General features: G+C 41.8%; 1 protein-coding gene across 1 annotated transcript in view; it reads left to right on the top strand.

Annotated features, from left to right (window-relative positions):
- Nucleotides 1–18880, top strand: part of SNTB1 (syntrophin beta 1) — a 197736-nt gene that overhangs the window by 135365 nt on the left and 43491 nt on the right. Inside the window, exon 4 of the mRNA XM_008143357.3 lies at nucleotides 1549–1756. Coding sequence (XP_008141579.2) covers nucleotides 1549–1756 — 208 coding nt within the window. The remainder of the gene's footprint in view (nucleotides 1–1548; nucleotides 1757–18880) is intronic.

Genomic DNA, 18880 nt, shown 5'->3' with positions numbered 1-18880 from the left:
GTGGTGATTACAAGAATCTGCACATCACAGAATACCATAGACCCATACACTTACATTGCATCAGGCCAGTTTCCTGGCTCTGGTATCCTATATTATAAAAGGCTAATATGCAAATTGACCAAACAGCAGACGACCAATCACTATGATGCACACTGACCACCAGGGGGCAGACGCTTAATGCAGGAGCTGCCCCCTGGTGGTCAGTGCGCTCCCACAAGGGGAGCGCAGCTCAGCCAGAAGCCCCGAGCCTGACTCACTGCTGGTGAGCGCAGCGGAGGAGGCGGTGGGAGCCTTTCCCGCCTGCCTCCACAGCAGTAGGACATCCCCCAAGGGCTCCTGGACTGTGAGAGGGTGCAGGCCGGGCTGAGGGACCCTTTTCTGCACCCCCTTCCCCCGAGTGCACAAATTTCATGCACTGGGCCTCTAGTTGTATTATAAAATACAAGCATGTGCCAAAACCGGTTTGGCTCAGTGAATAGAGCGTCAGCCTGCGGACTGAAGGGTCCCAGGTTTCAATTCCGGTCAGGGGCATGTACCTTGGTTGTGGGCACGTCCCCAGTGGGGGGTGTGCAGGAGGCAGCTGATCGATGTTTCTCTCTCATCGATGTTTCTAACTCTCTATCTCTCTCCCTTCCTCTCTGTAAAAAATCAATAAAATATATTTTTAAAAAAATACAAGCATGTTACATCAAATATAAGTGACATAAAATATAACCATGATCTGAGAAACTGGGTGAAAGGGTATACCCAAACCTTTATACTATTTTTGCAACACCATGTTAATCTATACTAGTTAAGTACTTCAAAATAAACAGTTACACACAAAAAGTACCTGGATAGAATTTCCTCTTTTTACTGCAATTACAGTATTCAGGTCTCTCATTCTATCTCATGTAAACCGGTTGGAGTTCTGGCTTAAGCTTTGGTGTTTGACTTTAAATGTTAACATTCTCAGTGCATATATCTTCCCATTGTTTTCCCTTTCCAGGCCATCTCGCTCCCTCATTACACATGTCTGAGGATTTAGTGGTGGGTAAATGTGCCACAGGCAGGATTCTTAAAGAATACAAAGTTTAATCATCATTGATTCTAAAATATTCACAATTAACACTGAGCAGTAGATTCAGTATGTGGCTAGATATTTCCATCTGTTTTCTGCCAGCAGCTGCAAGGATATGAGTATGTGATTAAAATACTCTGTGGGTTGAGAGGTAAGGCAAATTAATAGCACTTCATAGTTTAGAAGTCTTGAAATGAAACTGCTAATCAGCCAATCAGCTCAATAACAGGAAAACCAGACATCCTTAATTCAGGTGATGTGGTGGTTAGATGGCTATGCCCTGAGTATCTGCACTAATTAATTCCTGGGCCCTTAAAAAATGTTTGTGGATGAACGAGTGAGTGAATGAATGACCATTAAGATAAACCATGTGAAACTGATCGAGTCTAAAGGTAAGAGTAATGAATTCATTCAACTTTGTGACCCAGGATTGGAGGAAGCATGAACTGCCATAAAACCTTCTAACCCTTCTCTCTTTGCTTCTCTAGGCAGCTTGAAATCCACTCTCCAGATGCTAAGCACACGGTGATCCTAAGGGGCAAGGACTCAGCCACTGCCCAGGCCTGGTTCAGTGCCATCCACTCCAACGTCAGTGACCTGCTGACCCGAGTGATTGCCGAGGTCAGAGAGCAGCTGGGGAAAACAGGCATTGCCGGGAGCCGAGAGATCAGGCACCTTGGCTGGCTTGCAGAAAAGGTAAGCAAAGTGCCGACACCCCTTCCGCCCCTCGCCCCATCATGGTCACTTCCCCCAAGGTGTGCCCAGCACTTGTGGCAACCACTGAAATCAGTTCTCATTCCGTAGGCTGATTCTCTCCGTCACAGTCTGTTTAGATTTCTTGTTGGTATACAACAGGTTTGCATTTGCATTTTACAGGGTCTGTGTCTTAATCAACTTCGATTTCTCACATATACTCCAATAAATATGTGGTCAGCTGAATGGATGAATGAGTGAGCAAATGGAAGGATAGGTTGATTCTCACATCTACACATGAAGGGCAGGGAAAATAAACCCACAACAGAGCTATTGCCTTGGGAGGTAAGGAAGTTGAAACTGTTGCTTAAAAGGGTTTGTGTGGGTTTTGCTGAACCTGCTTATCAACAATGCAGATACATTTACAAATAATAGCAATAATAATACCACCCAGGTTGTCTTTGAGCAGCGACTGCATGCTGACTCTTTTCATATATTATCTTATATTTTATCTGTATTCTTAAGCCAGCAGACTCAGAAAGTCAACCCTGATGAGCACCCATTTTGTGCAAGGCATGGTGTTAGGCAGGAATGGTGGATGTATAAAAAAAAGGCTTGGTCTCTGTTCTCAGGGAGTAGAGCAGCTGTGGGAAGGACCTGGGGCCATGTTAACACTGTCACTCTGATTTCTTTTCCCAAGCTATGTGATATGTGGAAGACAGTAAAACTCACATTTGCGGTGATCTCCTGGGAATTAGCCCTTCTGTTCATTTCAAAGGATTGAGCCTTTGCCATTGTCCCTATACCTGATTTGCTGTCCCTTGAACTTGACCTTGAGTGCTCGGGAACACTGAGCTTTTGGGACAGCCTGACCTCCCAGTGACTCACATTCTAATAGGCGGTAAATGGGAATAATGATTGTCACAATAACAGCTTTCCTGCCAGTGAACCATGTCATCTGAGAAGGCCCAGTCAAATGGCACTTGAAAATAATACTTGAACACAGAGTTCGGCTGGTTTCCAGCATTGTTCCTTGTTTGTACCAGTTCATGCGTGGGGCTCAGCCGCACAGTTCAACACTCAGTGAGCTGTTTGGTTTGGTATTGTCCCATCTCTCACAGATTTCAAAGGACTAAAGGGACAGCACAGGTGGTGGGAGCTCTGAAATCATAATAAACAGAAACCACAGGTAGCCTCTCGTGACCTTTAATGTCAAGGTTCTTGAGGAAGACAATACTACCCATCTGGATCATGTCATTTTAGAAGTCACAGTCTATAGCCCTCTCCACTTTGTACTCTCTCCAAATATATGTGTTTTCATTAAAGAAGGCCTATTAGGGATCTTTCATTGTCAAGTGATAGAAAGCTCAACTCAGCTTGAGCATTATACTTACAATGTCTATGGGTAAACATCAGGCATGGTCGGATCCAGGGGTTCAGATAATGATAGGCTTCCCTCTCCATCTTTTTGCACCCTTTTCTACTTTGTTGGTTTATACTCAGGCCTGCCCTCTTCCTTGGCCCGACAGTTCCAGATTGTGTTTTTCCTCACAGTTGGCTATCCCAAGTAAATAGAGGCCTCTTTGCCCCCATAGTTCCAACAGAAGTCCTAATTTTAAGCCTAATTGGACTGACTTAAACTATATGATCAGTCCTGGGTTGGGGCTGAGATCAGCCTCATCCAAGTCCTGTGCACTGAGAGATGAGGATGAGGAGAGGCAATTTGCTTATGGAAAATGAGGCTGCTGTGCAAGGAAAGGACCCAGGGGTCCTCAAACTTTTTAAACAGGGGGCCAGTTCACTGTCCCTCAGACCGTTGGAGGGCCGGACTATAGTTTAAAAAAAAACTATGAACAAATTCCTATGCACACTGCACATATCTTATTTTGAAGTAAAACAACAAAACGGCAGAAACACCCGCATGTGGCCCACAGGCCGTAGTTTGAGGACGCCTGGATTAGATAGTTGAAAGTTGCATTGGGTCAATATTAGTGATATTGAAAATTTTTCCATAGGTTCCATTTTCTCACTTATAAATGGTCTGCTTGTGACTTTTGCTTATCCCAAAGTATCAGTAGAGACATTATTTGACATTTCCATGGACCAATAATAAAGATGCATAAAAAGCTCTTCCTGTTTTTAAAATATTTCTTTTGATATCATTTCAGATAATCATTACTAGATGTTTCTTTAAATTGTATTATGCATTATATCCATAAAAGAAATAATGACTTATCATGGACAGTTATCAGAAGCAAGACCAGCTTTTATTGCCTTCATCTTCAAAACTTCTCAAACAATTACCACAGATCAAGTCTGCGGTAACCAACTCAAACTAGAATTTTATTTTGAATAAACATTTAATACTGAATCCTAGTGTGGAGACATATTAATGGTTTTTAGCAATATGTTACAATGAATGGCAAATCCTTAATACTGTGGCTTTCTTATATCATCACAAATATCAGCAAATTTGCTTGGCATTTGGAAAAAGAATATGAAGTATGATCCTATACTTCAGCTGCAGTTGACTGTACATTGACGTCCTTTGTCTTCTCCTATATTGTTAACCTTTGATTTTGTAGATTAATAACAGTAGCTCTGGAACAAGATTTGTACATATTATATTTAATTTTGAGCTTTTAGAACTGCCATTTACATGAACTAAAATGATATGAAACAACTTCTTTTGAAATCCTATTAAGTACAAATCCTAAAACCTCATCTACTAGTATACTACACAGGGGGAAAACTTTTTATTAGCATTATTCTTCACTGTGAGATGGTCTGGGGACTGGAAGAATGGCTCCCACAAAATGGCTAGGTCTTGAGTCAACAGAGAGAGTTCAGTGCACTCCAAGGGAGGCCAATGAGCAGGAGGAGAAAAAGAAAGTGCAAGTAATGGATTAGTATAGCTTGTAGGGAAGGCAGGCCATAGACTTGTCTAAAGGGAGGTGATGGTTCATTCTGGAGGAAGGTGACAAGCAAGTCTGGCATCTTGGATGACATCCACTTATGGAAGATTTTGAAAGCTGGACAGATGTTTTGATTTTGAGTTGGTGGCCAGTAGGGAACCTTCATATGCAAAGTCAGAGAGAAGGAAACTTAGGGGTGATTGCTATGGGTGGAGTGTTTGGGTCCCCCAAGATCCACATGGTGAGGCCCTAATCCTTAATGTGATGGTATTTAGAGGTGGGGTCTTTGGGAGGTAATTAGGTTTAGATGAAGTCATGAGAGTAGAGTGCCCATAATGGGATTGGTGCCCTTATAGGGGATGAAGAGACCAGAGCGCTCTCTGTCCACCATGTAAGGATACAACAGGAGGGTAGCTTTGTACAAACCAGGAAGGGGGCCCTCACGAGAACCCATGTTGGCACCCTGATCTTAGACTTCAAGCCTCCAAAATTGTGAGAAATAAATGTTGGTTGTTTAAGCCACCCAGTCTATGGTAATCTGCTATAGCAACCTGAACTAAGGCAGTGACTCAACCCAACCTCTTCTCTCTAAAAAGAATGAATCTGGGCCCGGAGGATGGAAGGCATTTTATCTAAAGTCACACTCTAAATAAAAATACAGAAATAATTAGAGGGACCATGCTGTGATATAATTATTCCTTTTCTTTAACTTAAAAGAATCTCCTGCAGCCCATTCACTGCAATGTTTTATTCTTTCCTTGAACTCTAGTAGCTGTCCTGTGCACTCCCTATAGTATCAAGGTCAGTGTTGGGCTAGTAGCCTTTGAACTGGGGCCATTTTCCTGTCTCTTTGACTTCCTGGTTCTGTCACCTACACACAGTGATGGGTCCTGTACTGCTTTCTCCTGTCAGTGCCCTCACTATAGACGGGCCAGGTGCCCAATATAAAGTCTTTCCCATTAACATCCCCGATCTGTAATCCCTATCCCGAATTATTAAATACATCATGTCTCAAACACATTTTTAAATCATTGTTTTTAATTTAATCTTTTTACAGTTACCATTAAGGTGTTTAAACTGTCTGGGTACAGAAAAAAGAAAGATAAATGAAGCCCTGACTCTCTTGCTACCTAGAAAAATAATAAACAGGGACATGGCAGAATTGCTGGATTGTTTTGCACTTGGTTCATCAGGCATTGCCTTTGCTTAACCTTGTTATCTCAACTTGCAAACTATTTCTTGTCAGAGTGAAAACACACCACAGAACAATAAAACCCAGTTGGAGGCTCTGAGATGCAAGTTCAGTTCTCAGCTTTCCTCATATCTACCTCAGATTCTTTCAAAGGAGGACATTTATATCACTGTGCCTACGAGGATGTTCTTGGAGGAAAGGAAACTGGTAATTAGTATTTATGATGTGCCTGGTCTGTTTCAGGCTATGTGCTTTAGTCATCTCTGTCCTATGAGGTAAGCTTGGAGAAATTGAGTTACTTTGCTAACATCACTCCTCTCGTTAAGTGGCTGAGCCAGAGTTTGAGCCCTTCTTTTGAACTCTCAAGCCCAGAATGTTCCACTAAGCTGAGGAGCCCAGGGATTATGTGTCCCTATGAGTGAGCGGCTCCAGAATCCAGTGTTGGAGCAATATCACAGTTTCAGAGCTAAGAGACCTATCAGAAACACTCAAAATCCTTTATTTGCCTTTATGGAAATAAGGGGTGTGTTCACCATTTGGGGCTGGTATAACACTATAGACTGGGTGCCTTACACAGAAATGTATTTCTCCCAGGTCTGGGGGCTGGATGTCAGATCGAGATGCCAGGGTGGTGAGGTTCTGGTGGAAGCCCTCTTCCTGATTCACAGAGAGCCTTCCTCTCATGGTGTCCTCACATGGCAGAGAGAAAGGGCCAGCTTTCCTCCTCCTCCTCCTCTTCTTATAAGGACACTAATCCCATGGTGGGGGCTCTACCTTTATGGCCTAATTACCTCCCAAAGGTCCCACCTCCAAATACCATCACATTGGAGCTTCGACATATGAATTCTGGTGGGACACAAGCATTTAGTATACAGTGGGAGGAATTTACACACCAGGACTGAAAGTGTCTAAAATCTTTTTACTAAAATATTTATTCTTTTATCCACATCCATTACAATCTTCAACTGCTTTCCTTCCTCCCATGACACAAATCAAGGAGAAGAGGTCCTCTCCTCTGTTCTTCCGCCTATTATTGACTATGTCAATCAATTGAACCTCTCTGGCTAGATCCATCCCTCCATATCCCACACAACAATCCTCCACATTCACTAGTATTTTGTATTGTGAAGTCCAAAGAACAGGTCCTACAAAGACTGAAATCATCTTTAATAACATAGGCTAGGGGAAGACTAGATAATAAAATACACACACACACACACACACACACACACACACACACACACACCCCACATACACAGCTGGCCATATTTTGCACATTTCCATGTTTTAATTAGATAACAGCAGTCTCTTAACAACATGGTTCAGATTACATTTACCATGATATATTAACTGTGATTAAATTTCATAAAGTAAAAACTTTGCTGCGAGCCCGAGTCCACGCCTCACTACATAAACAGCAGGTGTACATTGTGACCAGTGGCCAGTCACGTCACTTCTTTCAAAGCCTGTCTGTGGTTGGTCACTGCGCGTCTGTTAATCAGTTTACAGGCAGACAGCAAAGTGAGTGGTTGTATTTCCTTCTGTCTCCAATGGATAAATCTGTATCGCATTGTACAAGAATGGATAATAGAGACGGGGAACTGTCCAAGAAAGATGAAATGCAACAAAATGGAAAGTGCTAAACTCTGGAAGTGAAGTTCAAATACAATGTACCTGGAATTATAGAAGAAAGAGCTGACCATGGGCATGTAGGCACTGATACTCTTCAAGAGCCTCCTAATATATAGCCTGAAGAACGTGGTGAAGGGCAACTTCTAAACACAGATGAAGAGGGAAGGCTGAAGATGCCCCAGAAGAAGTGATGCCCATGGAAAACGTCACATGAAAGGACCTCTTAGAGATATTTCACATCATTGAAAATACAGAGTGGAAACTGCCGCTTGCTGATGCAAACTTAGAAAGGAGGATGACAACTTTCCCTGGCCTGGAAAAGATGCTCGCTCTGTAGCGTACGTGATGAGGAGCAGGCGACCAGCAGAGTTCAGCCTATGCTTGAGAAGGTTTTGACAAGGAAATAAGGCAGTTTAATTCTCCACCTTTTTAATGTTTTAAATGATCGATGATAGTACTAAATAAACATTAGTGTTACTTTTTCATTTTCCTATGCATTGATAACTGACAGCAAAACAATTTTAATGTTTTAATAAACATTTTCAAAGGCCACAGAACAATATTAATTTCTCCCACTGATTGTTAAGATGACATAGTATGGTTTCAGCTTGCACCATCATTTTTATTGTCCAGCACTACTGTGCAAAGGCAGGACTGCTACCTCCACCTCTCTCTCTATCTCTTGTATATCTATTCACTCTCTCCCCCCTTCTCTCCCCCTTCTCTCCTCCCATCTTTCCCCTTTCTCCCCCCGCTCCACCTCTCTCTCCCCCGTCTCTCCTCCCATCTTTCCCCTTTCTCCCCCCGCTCCACCTCTCTCTCCCCCGTCTCTCCTCCCATCTTTCCTCCCATTTCTCCTCCCATCTCTCCCCTTTCTCCCCTCTCTCTCTTTCTCTCTCCTTCTCTCCTCATCTATGTATATATCTTTTCCTATATCTATCTGCCCATTCATTTATCTTACCATCCATATCTATGTATCCATTCATCCACCTAGGTATATCTATATTTATCTCTATTCACCTGTCTCTATGAACATATATATCTATCAACATATCTATTTATATCCATGTATATATTTTCTATATTCTCACATAATTCACTAGAGTATTATTAATTTCAGACCCAGTAATAGCAATTTATCCCAAAAGAATTCCAGCTAAATATAACCAACCCAGTAATCACATACTCTGGCTACATTGCCCACCTGCAGCAGAAGAATCCCAAGTGTAAATGTAACGTAGCCCTGGCCTGAGTAAAACAGGCTGCTGGTAATCAAGACCTTGGCAGTATAATTAATGGAATGATATTCCTGGAGCCTCTAAAAAGATCAGCTCTGCCATCTGCCTACAAATCACCTAAGTAGGAATTCCCCACCACTTCTTCCAGGCCAAAAATAGTCTCTGAGCTGAGGGAACTCCCACCTGATAAACGGAAATAGAACCACTGTCCAGGCTACCCGGAATTGCATCAGACCTAAATCAAGACTCTTTGCTCTGCTGGGAAATCTGGGAAACACAGGCTGTTAATGCAATTAAGTGCTAATAGACCTGCTGTATGGCTTTAAAAGGCAGTCATCAAGTTCCTGAGTGCATCACCTCTGAGATGGGGCAAGACCCAGGAAAACCTGGCAACCATTTGCTTATCTTTCTGCTAGTCTTTCACTACAAGTGTTTAAAGAAAAGGCGCCAATCCCCCCATCTTGCAGTCTCTCCAATAAAAATTGGATTTAACACTGGAATGGATGGGTGGGTAGATGGCTGCGGCAGCCATAATGAAAACACGAAAATATGCCCATTTTTTCTACATGACTTCACAGTGCAATTTAGTTATGTGAGTCATTCTCACCAAGGTGGAAACGTCAGAGCTGCCCATGGAGGAGAGACAGACAGGGATATGTACATTACAAATGGGCCTGATTCGATTTTTTTTGGAGAAGACTAGAAGAATTGAGATAAAAAGTTCTCTGTGCCTGGTTGTATGGCTAGCACAGTGGTCGGCAAACTGCGGCTCGCGAGCTACATGTGGCTCTTTGGCCCCTTGAGTGTGGCTCTTCCACAAAATAACACGGCCTGGGTGAGTCTATTTTAAAGAAGTGGCATTAGAAGAAGTTTAAGTTTAAAAAATTTGGCTCTCAAAAGAAATTTCAATCGTTGTACTGTTTATATTTGGCTCTGTTGACTAATGAGTTTGCCGACCACTGGGCTAGCAGACTTTGCTAAACTTTGTTTTATCTTATGGGTCATTATAGATTGTCATTCCTTTATGAAATAGATAATCCATTGATGTAATGTCTTTGAATTTTTTAGAGGCCCAGTCTGAGTTGGGGGCTTCTCCGGGAGGACTCTGTTAACAGATAAACTGAGGCATATTGAAAATCTTGAGTTTGGGCAAAAATGGACTCCCATTGGGTAGCACCAAACAGGAAGTTAGCACGGACAAGAGCTCAAATAGAGAAAATGCGGACGCAATGTTAGGAAAGTATTGATTGGCTATAGCTTAAAGCCTAATCGGCTGTTTGTGGTGGGTTGTCCTTGGTTTCGATTTTGTAACCTTAACGCATTTACAGGCTTAGAATTGTCAGCTGCCATGACATTGGACCCACCTCAGTCTAATGGCCTCTTGATTGAATTAATGCAGCTAACTCTTAGGAGAAACCTGTAAGGAAGTGAGAGAAGCAGCATAGACAGGGAGGACACTAGGCATAGAAGTGGTATCAGCTAAAATCTAGCCTCAGTCCAATCCCACAGGGAGCTCAGCCTGTGAATGGCAGCACAGAGCTCTCCAACCTCAAGCCAAGGCAGTCAGGATTTGGTACCCCACGAGTCAGCCATTAGCTGTGGACCACTCCCATCAGCCAAGGGCAATTCTTTAGAGAAGGAGGAGGGTTAACCTGTGAGCAGTCAATATCCTCAGGGGTGAGGGTTGGATGCACCCACCTAGTTACAGGGAATTTTGGCAGAGGACCAACAATATCTACTAAAATCACTGGTGTGTTCACATCGGGGGAGGGTAACTCCAGCAGATGTCATGGGACCTTTAAGTGGCAGAGAAATAAAGATATCTCTGTGACCAAGTTCACTTTTAGTTACAACTGTATTCAAATTTTAGTACCTCACCCTGGTACTTACTCACTCCTTCCTCCCTCACACCATGGACTAATTATTTTTTAAGGCTTTGAAATTCTCTTTGCATTGTTACAATGTTGGCTTGGACCTTTTATTCTAACAGGACTAGGCTGCCATATTACAAATGCCATGCAAATTAACACATTTCATCTTTCCATCTTGAAACTCCTTCAAGTTGGTATTTTCAGGACCTATAAACTGAATCAATTCCCTGGTTTATCAAGTGAGTAAATTTGAAATTCTTTAGATTGATTTGATTGAGAATTAGGGAAAGAAATATAGGTGTATCTAGAGTTCTAGAATCTGAGTTAAGAACATCCATATTTATATATGGTCTGTGTTGAGATAAAAGTGGGGGTTTTCATGGAGTACAGAGGTTAAGCAGGACTCTCAGAATTACTCCTACTCATATTCCTTTCTTAATGAGTCAGGAGAGGCCCCCAAATATTCTTTGATCCATTTTTTAACATGCAGATTGTAAACTTCCAGAGAAAAGAGATGATTTAGATCTATAGCTCCAGTGCCTAGGCAGTGTCTGGGAAATAGTAGGTGGGCAGCCTAAGTTTGTCGAATGAATGACTCAGTGGGCCAGTGGTGTCAGCCAGAACTTGCAGACACTGTAACACATTTTCTGGGAATAGATTACAGTTTTACATTATGTGTTCACAGTGGTCAGGTCCAGGCACCTGACCCTCATTTCTTTGTTCTAAGCAATCATCCTTTCACATAAGAACTCTCAGACCATGAACTTGGTATAACTCAGGGATTTCCTTACTTGAAAATGTCAAGTGTCTCAATTTGAGTGAGATGCAGGACAGGTGTGATGGACTTTGAGTGGCTGTTCTTTATTTTCGATAAAGTTATCATTCTTTTTAATAAAAAGAACACTAGATTAGAAATCAGAAAATGTGGCTTCTAAGCCCAGTTGCTCTGTTGCTAGTTGCTCTGTTGCCCCAGTAACACAGCTCAGATGCATGTCTCATTTATTCCATGAGCTTTAAGTACCATAGATTGCTATAAGAGCTTTAAGCTAGAATATACAGAAAAAAACAACAATAAAATATGAATTGGCAATTTTATGTCACTTGACCATAGTCATGCAGCTAGTTTACATTAGGTATGAGACTAAAACTTCTGTGTCTGTGATTCTCCAGGGCATAACGCCCTGCACCGAGGAGCACCTGATTATGCTTGTAAAGCATTATAAGAACTATTCAGAATTATGAATATGTGATCCTTTTATTGCTGTTTCACCACTGGGAAATTGGTGGACTACTGGTCTAGAGCGCTGCTGAGATCAAAGTTAGGGATAGGTATTGGGAGTACCGTGTAGAGAGGGGGAGTCAAAGAGTGGAAGAGATCTCTAGGAAAGCGAGAAGAGAGAATTAAAGAGTGAATCCTTGGGAGCATCAGTAGGAGGAAAAAGTTGGGATTGGAGTTGGTTCCTGGTCATAATGATCCACTGGCTAAGGCCCCTGTTGCCCTAAGTAAAACTGTCATTTTCCTGGAAGACTTCTAAAATAGCACTGGCAATACTTATCATTGCACTTACTTGCCAAACAACTTAATTATGGTTCCAAGGCTGTATAGTTCACTTACCTCTCTCCTACCTCTATCACCTCTCTACCTCCCCACTCTTCGCTGTTTGTTCTCTCATTCTCTGCTCTGCATACAGACTGACTAAATCTTATATAAACTATGACTTGTCTGATTCTTCTTAGTTGGGTTTCCTAGACTCTTTACTATAACTTCTTTTCCCTAGTTTGTTTACTGGCAGGGCTTCTTTCTGCTCCATTGCACCTCCACTAATGGCAATGAAAAAAGGAGAAATCTAAATCATCCAAATTGGATTCTTGTCAGAGGCATTGGGAAAAAGTGTGTCAGGGGACTCCATCAGGGATGATGGAGCAGGTAGGCACGTCCGTGCTTCACAAGAATTTCAGGTGAACATTAACTTCTGTATACCTGGATCTCCCGACACAGACACACAACACACACCAAGACGCTCTGCAGTCAATAGCAGTCAGTCAGCGATTTTCAACCGATATGCCGCAAGAGTTTTTTAAAACATGCAATACACGAATGTTTAGTTAGGGGCACTGACCTCTTTTCCCTTAGATGGTCAAATAAAAAAAGAACAACAGCCAACACAACAAAAGCTGTCCAGTGTGAATACCCTGTCTTGAACTGTAAATACATAGGTCATATACTAGAGTTGCAACTTATTGGTCACACCACATAATAAGGCTGCATCTGATTAATTCTTGGTACCAGAAATCCTTATATTCAAGTATAAACACATGATTTTTTTTAAAAGTCACTTTGGACCAAAAAGAGATATGTAATAATAATAATAATTTTATTATTTTGTAAATCAGTCAAATCAGCAAAAACTATATTTTTGGCCCTGACCGGTTTGGCTCAGTGGATAGAGTGTCGGCTTGTGGACTGAAGGGTCCCAGATTCAATTCCGGTCAAGGGCATGTACCTTGGTTGTGGGAACATCTCCAGTAGGAGGTGTGCGGGAGGCAGCTGACTGATGTTTCTCATCGATGTTTCTAACTATCCCTCTCCCTTCCTCTCTGTAAAAAATCAATAAAATATATTAAAAAACAAACTATATTTTTGGTGTGCTGCAGAATTTTAATAATTAACTTATGTGTGCCATAAGATGAAAAAGTTTGAAAATCACCGGTCTAGGGTAAATATCCAAAATATATAAAGCACTATTACAACTCAATATCAAAAAATAAGTAATTTGATTTAAAAAATGGGCAGAGGACCTGAAGAGACAGTTTTCTAAAGAAGACATACAGATGGCCAACAGACACACAAAAAGATGCTCAATGTCACTAATCTATGGGGAAATGCAAATCAAAACTACAATGAGATATCTCCTCACACCTGTCAGAAAGGTTATTATTAAAAAGTGAGTAAATAACAAGTGTTGGCAAGGATGTGGAAAGAGGGGACTTTCATTCACTGTTGGTGGGAGTATAAATTGGTGCAACACTATGGGAAATAGTAGGTTTGAGGAGGTTTTTCAAAAAATTAAAATGAACTATCATACAATTTAGCAATCCATTTCTCAGTATTTATCTTAAGAAATATAGAACATATACAGGCCTATGTTTATTGCAGCATTATTTACAATAGCCAAGATATGGAAGCAATCTAAATGTCCATTGATACATGAATGGATAAAGAAACGGTACATAAACACATCAGAATATTATTAAGCCATAAAAACGAATGAAATCTTGCCATTTGTGACAACATGGATGGACCTAGAGGGTATTATATTAAGTGAAATAAGACAGAGAAAGACAAATACTTACGTGTGGAATCTAAAAAGTAATAAAAATATAAATGAACAAACAAAACAAAACAGAAACTGACTCATAAACACAGAGAATAAACTAATGATTGCCAGAGGGCAAGGGGTGGGGGACTCACAAATAGGTGAAGTACAAACTGCCACTTATAAAAACAGTCATGGGATATAAAGTACAGCATAGAGAATACAGTAAAAAATCTATATATATAAAAAGCCCAAGCGTATCTTTTTTACTATAAATAATCTAGTTATTTTTAAACAACAAATGTATGATTGGTTATTGGCTTGTTCATTTGAGAAACTTTATTGAGCACCTATAATTCCTTCACTCAGTCAGTGAAGGACTTCATAGTACATAATACACGCCAGGCAGGTTTAAGTACTGGGAATATGACAGTGAACAGCCAGACAGGTTCCTTGCTGCATTGGAGCTGACATTTTAGCAGGGGAGATAGATAATACACAGAGAAACACAAAATTTAGATAGTGAGAAGTGCTAGAAAGGGAATGAGAGATGTTGATGTAAGGGACTAAGGAAGTGATTTTAGATTAGATAATTATTTATAATGGGCAAGGCAGTGGACCAGAAATACCAAGATGTTCTCAAGGAATCCACTAACAAACGGAGAAGATAGACACGGAAACTAAGAATTTCAAATACAGATCCACCCATGCTATAATTTCTATATTAAATCCTATAAAGGCTCATAGGAAGGAATTAGCTAACTTGGCCTAGGAGGATATGAAAGGTATTAAGCTGAATCTTAAACATCAGGTAGAAAACATCAGGTATCAGGAATACCATGTGCAAAGGTTTAGGCGCCAAATGCATGACCTCATTTAAGACCAGCCATTCATCTTGGGTGGCTAGAACACACAATATATCTATTTTCAGGTGATACTGCCTTTCTTAGCAACCCCCTTAGGCAATTGTACCTTCACTCAGATGCTGCTGTATTGCATTTTTAGAATTGCCTTCTAAGACAATTTCTAAGCAATGTATGAAAATTAACTTTAGAGTCACGTGGGCATCCCCCTTGGTCCAACTGCGCTCTATTTTTCACTTTCACTCTGATTGGCTCAGCTCAGCATCCTCCACTCCCTGTAGACAATAACTCCAGCCTCTCAGAGCTAGGTACCTGGAGTTGAGTTTTGAGCCTTGGAGTGCTTGGGCATGCTGTTGTGCCAACTAAGGCTGACCACTAGGGGTGCCACATCCAAACTGCAGGAGGAAGGTGAATGCCTTAAAATTTTTTTTTAATGCCATAAATTCTTGATGGAAAACAATTCAACATTTTTGAGTGCTTCCCACTGGGAAAGGTGCTCTATTCTCTTTTACTATTAGTTCTAGTGAGTTTTACATATTCAGTGTATCTTCACCCAGTATATATCAGTCTGTGAGCTCGGGACAATCTTAAGAGACCTGAAACATATTGCTTTTTATGAAATATAGTCTAGAATTTTATGTATTGTACCAAAGTCAACTTATAAGTGAACAGTCTAATCTCTCTTCCACAAAAATATTCTTCTTTGATATCCCAACTCAAAGAACTACACAAGTTATAATAAACAATTGTCTTAATCAGTTTGGGCTGCTCTAACAAAATACCACAGAAATGTGTATTAACAACAGAAATGGTTTTCTCACAGTTCTGGAGGCTGGAAGTCTAAGGTCAGGGTGCCAGCATGCTCGGGTGAGGGCTGTCTTCAGGACTGTGAACTCGCCGAGTCCTCATACGGGGGAAAGGGAGAGAGATCTTTATAGGATCTCCTTTATAAGATCACTGATTACCTTCATGTGGGTTCTGCCCTCACGTTCTAATCACCTCCCAAAGGCCCCGCCTCCTAATAACATCACTTTGGGCATTAGATTTTCAACATATGAATTTGGGCGGGGGGAGGAGAGGGGGAGAGAGGTTAACAACCATTCAGACCATAGCAACAATGAAATATTTGCTTAGTGCTTTATAGCGTGATTTCATATGCATTATGTCCTTTAACACTCCTGAGAACACACTGATTCTACACCGTTGAACTACCAGAGCCCAGCTGAGTCCTGTTCTCTTGATGAGTGAGCACGTGTCTGGGCACAAGGTTGTGTGCCCAGTTGAAAGGGGTGGGCCACCTGTTCTGCAAGAGCCACATTCCACTTGAGGAAGAACACTGGCACCATCAGAGGTGTCCTGCATGCCTCCTGGTTGTCACGGTGCAAAGCGCTTATTGGGATTTTGCCCCAAAAAAGGTGTGATCGTTGAGAATAAAAACTACTCTTTGAATTGTGCTGACAAAACGGCTGATCCTCAGTGTGGCTATGATTAGTTTGACCTTTTATTTTTAAGTAGTTTTATGAAAATGTGAGCACTGCATGCTCTGTCATTTCAAACACGGAGGTTTTTTTTTTTGTGTGTGTATTTTTTTTCTATTCAAACCAGTCCTATAAAAAAGCAAGCAAATTTTAAGTACCCATGATGGGTCGGGTCATCATCTCTAAAATCACTAACAGCTGGTAGTCACTGACCTCATTGTTTTACCCGTAAATAAAAGAGAAACTGTTAGTAATAGCATGGCAGTCCTACCCATAATGGCCTATTAAATAATTACATTGCACTATGACAGACCTGGAGGTCTGAGGAAGCTTTTCTTTCCTAATACACTTTCCCCACTCTCGCTGGGGGTTGTTGTCCTCCACGAAAAGGAGATGGGAGGTATGTGAGCAGTCTTTGTGAGCCAAAGAAGGCATTCCCGGGGAGGATTTGAGAGGCTCTGCTCTGGGATGAATAGTTAGTTTTTCAAGGGCTGTTTATTATTACATTCAGTTAAGAAAGAAATTGGTTGGAAGGAAAGAAGAAAACAGGAAGGAGGAAGGGAGAAGGAAGGAAGGAGAAATACATGCTATAATCCTTTTACCTTCATTAGATTTAAACCAGCTTGTGTTATTTAGGGGCTAAAAGAGAACATTTGAATTTAACAATACATGCTTAAACTTCTGCTCAGATCCCTGGAAATATGATAATGCCACTTGGATGTTCCACTTTCTCTTTATTTTGGTGATAAACCCAATACATTCTTTATGTGAGTGAAAGGTATGAAGCCCACGGGGTCCTGCCAAGGGATTTTGCTCCCCTCAGTTTTTAATGAGGCCCCGTGCTTGCCAGCTTGCCCAGTGGCCACTTTGAGCACAAGGGGCTCCACGTGTGCTGTGGGGCTGACACCAGGCTGCTGACCTCTGCATCGGATGGGGCTCCGCTGACGCTCTGCCCCAGGCCCCAGCATATTGTTGTAGCCATCATACAGGCTCTTGGCTCTCATGCTAATGTGCAGCTAATGAGTTGCAGGGTGTACATATTAACCCGGGCTCTGGCACAGCTAATGCCAGACACACAGTGAGATGGCCTGGGGAGCAAGGCAGGAAGACCCCCAGTGCACTGGCATCTTCACAGAACTGATCGATTAGAAAAGCTGTGTTGCAGAATCACCGTGCCATAGCTTGGGGGGCTGGGGAGGGGGGCAAGCGATAAGCAATCGAGAGGTGGAAAAAATCATGCTGTCTTATATCTCCTTTGAAATAAAAAATCCCTCCACACCAGAGAGGTGCTTTATGGACTGTGAAATAGGGAGGAAAGTCAAAATGTTTGAAGAGCCAGGTAAAAGCTTTTATTACCAAAGAGAAGCTAAGTTCCTGATCTGCTGTTGAGTAACTATAGACTTAAGACCTTCAGATATGGCCATGTGACACTGACCACGATGACGTTAGTGGCATTTCAAGGCAGTGCTGTACCATCTTGTGGTGTGTGTGTGTGTGTGTGTGTGTGTGTGTGTTGTGTTTTTTTTTCCAGGAGACAGAACTCAGAGCCATGGTACAAAAGGGCATGCTGCTCTGGCCTTGGAAGCAATCTTTCAAAAGATAGTTGTACACAAAAGTTCCCCCAGCACATTCCTCGAGATAGAGTGTGCCAGAGAAGGAATTGTCCCTAACCTTTTACTGTACCCAGAGTGCCTGGCACTGTGACTGGCTCCCAGTTCCAGGCAGATTGGTTGAACTGGTTAAGGAGTTGAGAAAAATGACGGTAAACTCATGCATGCTACTAAAGATTAGCTATTTCACGTCTAACAAGGCACCTCGCTTAAACTTGTTGCAAATGCCTCATTTTAGAGATGAGGAAGGAAACGGAGGCAAAGAAAGGGTAAATGGCTTTGCACGATACTGCACTGCGCTCCCTCAGCACTTAGGTTATCTGGGAAAGCACAGTGCCCACGTGACGCCATGGATAAACAGGGGACGCCGAGCCCAGAGGACTCAGTTCTGATCCTCACTCGTCTCTTGTGAGCTCTTTCTTCTTGGGTGACCCACCGAGAGTCTCTGAGCTCCTGCATCCATCCCTGTCAGTGTAGTAATGATGCATGTGAAAGCACGTTGTAAACTGTAGAGCCCCATATAAATGGAAGCCATTGTTATTAATTTATTAATTCTATTGTTTTAAGCCGCCGAGTTTGTGGTCACTGATTACAGTAGCGATAGGAAGCTAATGTTATATCTTTCACAATTTGGAGTGATTGCTTACCGTTTTTATTTTTAATATTCCTCACTGGATACTAAGCTCCTGGGGTGGAGACCTTGTGTGTCTTTGCTGCTGTATCCATTGCATCTGGTTGGATGCTTGGCACAGAGTAAATGTCTACTAAGTGATTCTGCAGCTATGCCATGTTGGAGAAGCATTTTGGAAGAGGTTCATGGAAGAGAAGGGATGGCATAAAATAGGGCAGAAGAGAAAGGATGGCATAAAGTAGGGTAGAGCCCTTCTAAGAAGGGGTATTGTTATGAGCAAGCATGCTAAGGTGAAAATGAAGGATTGGCATGAGGCTTGGGGGAACCAATGAAAAAAAAAAAGGCCAGATAAGCCCTGAGTTCCCATTGAGAATCAGAGA

Source organism: Eptesicus fuscus, chromosome 19 (assembly GCF_027574615.1).
Source record: "Eptesicus fuscus isolate TK198812 chromosome 19, DD_ASM_mEF_20220401, whole genome shotgun sequence".
Taxonomy (NCBI): domain Eukaryota; kingdom Metazoa; phylum Chordata; class Mammalia; order Chiroptera; family Vespertilionidae; genus Eptesicus; species Eptesicus fuscus.
The sequence above is the reverse complement of the archived record's forward strand: the minus strand, read 5'-3'. Positions and strand labels throughout refer to the sequence as shown.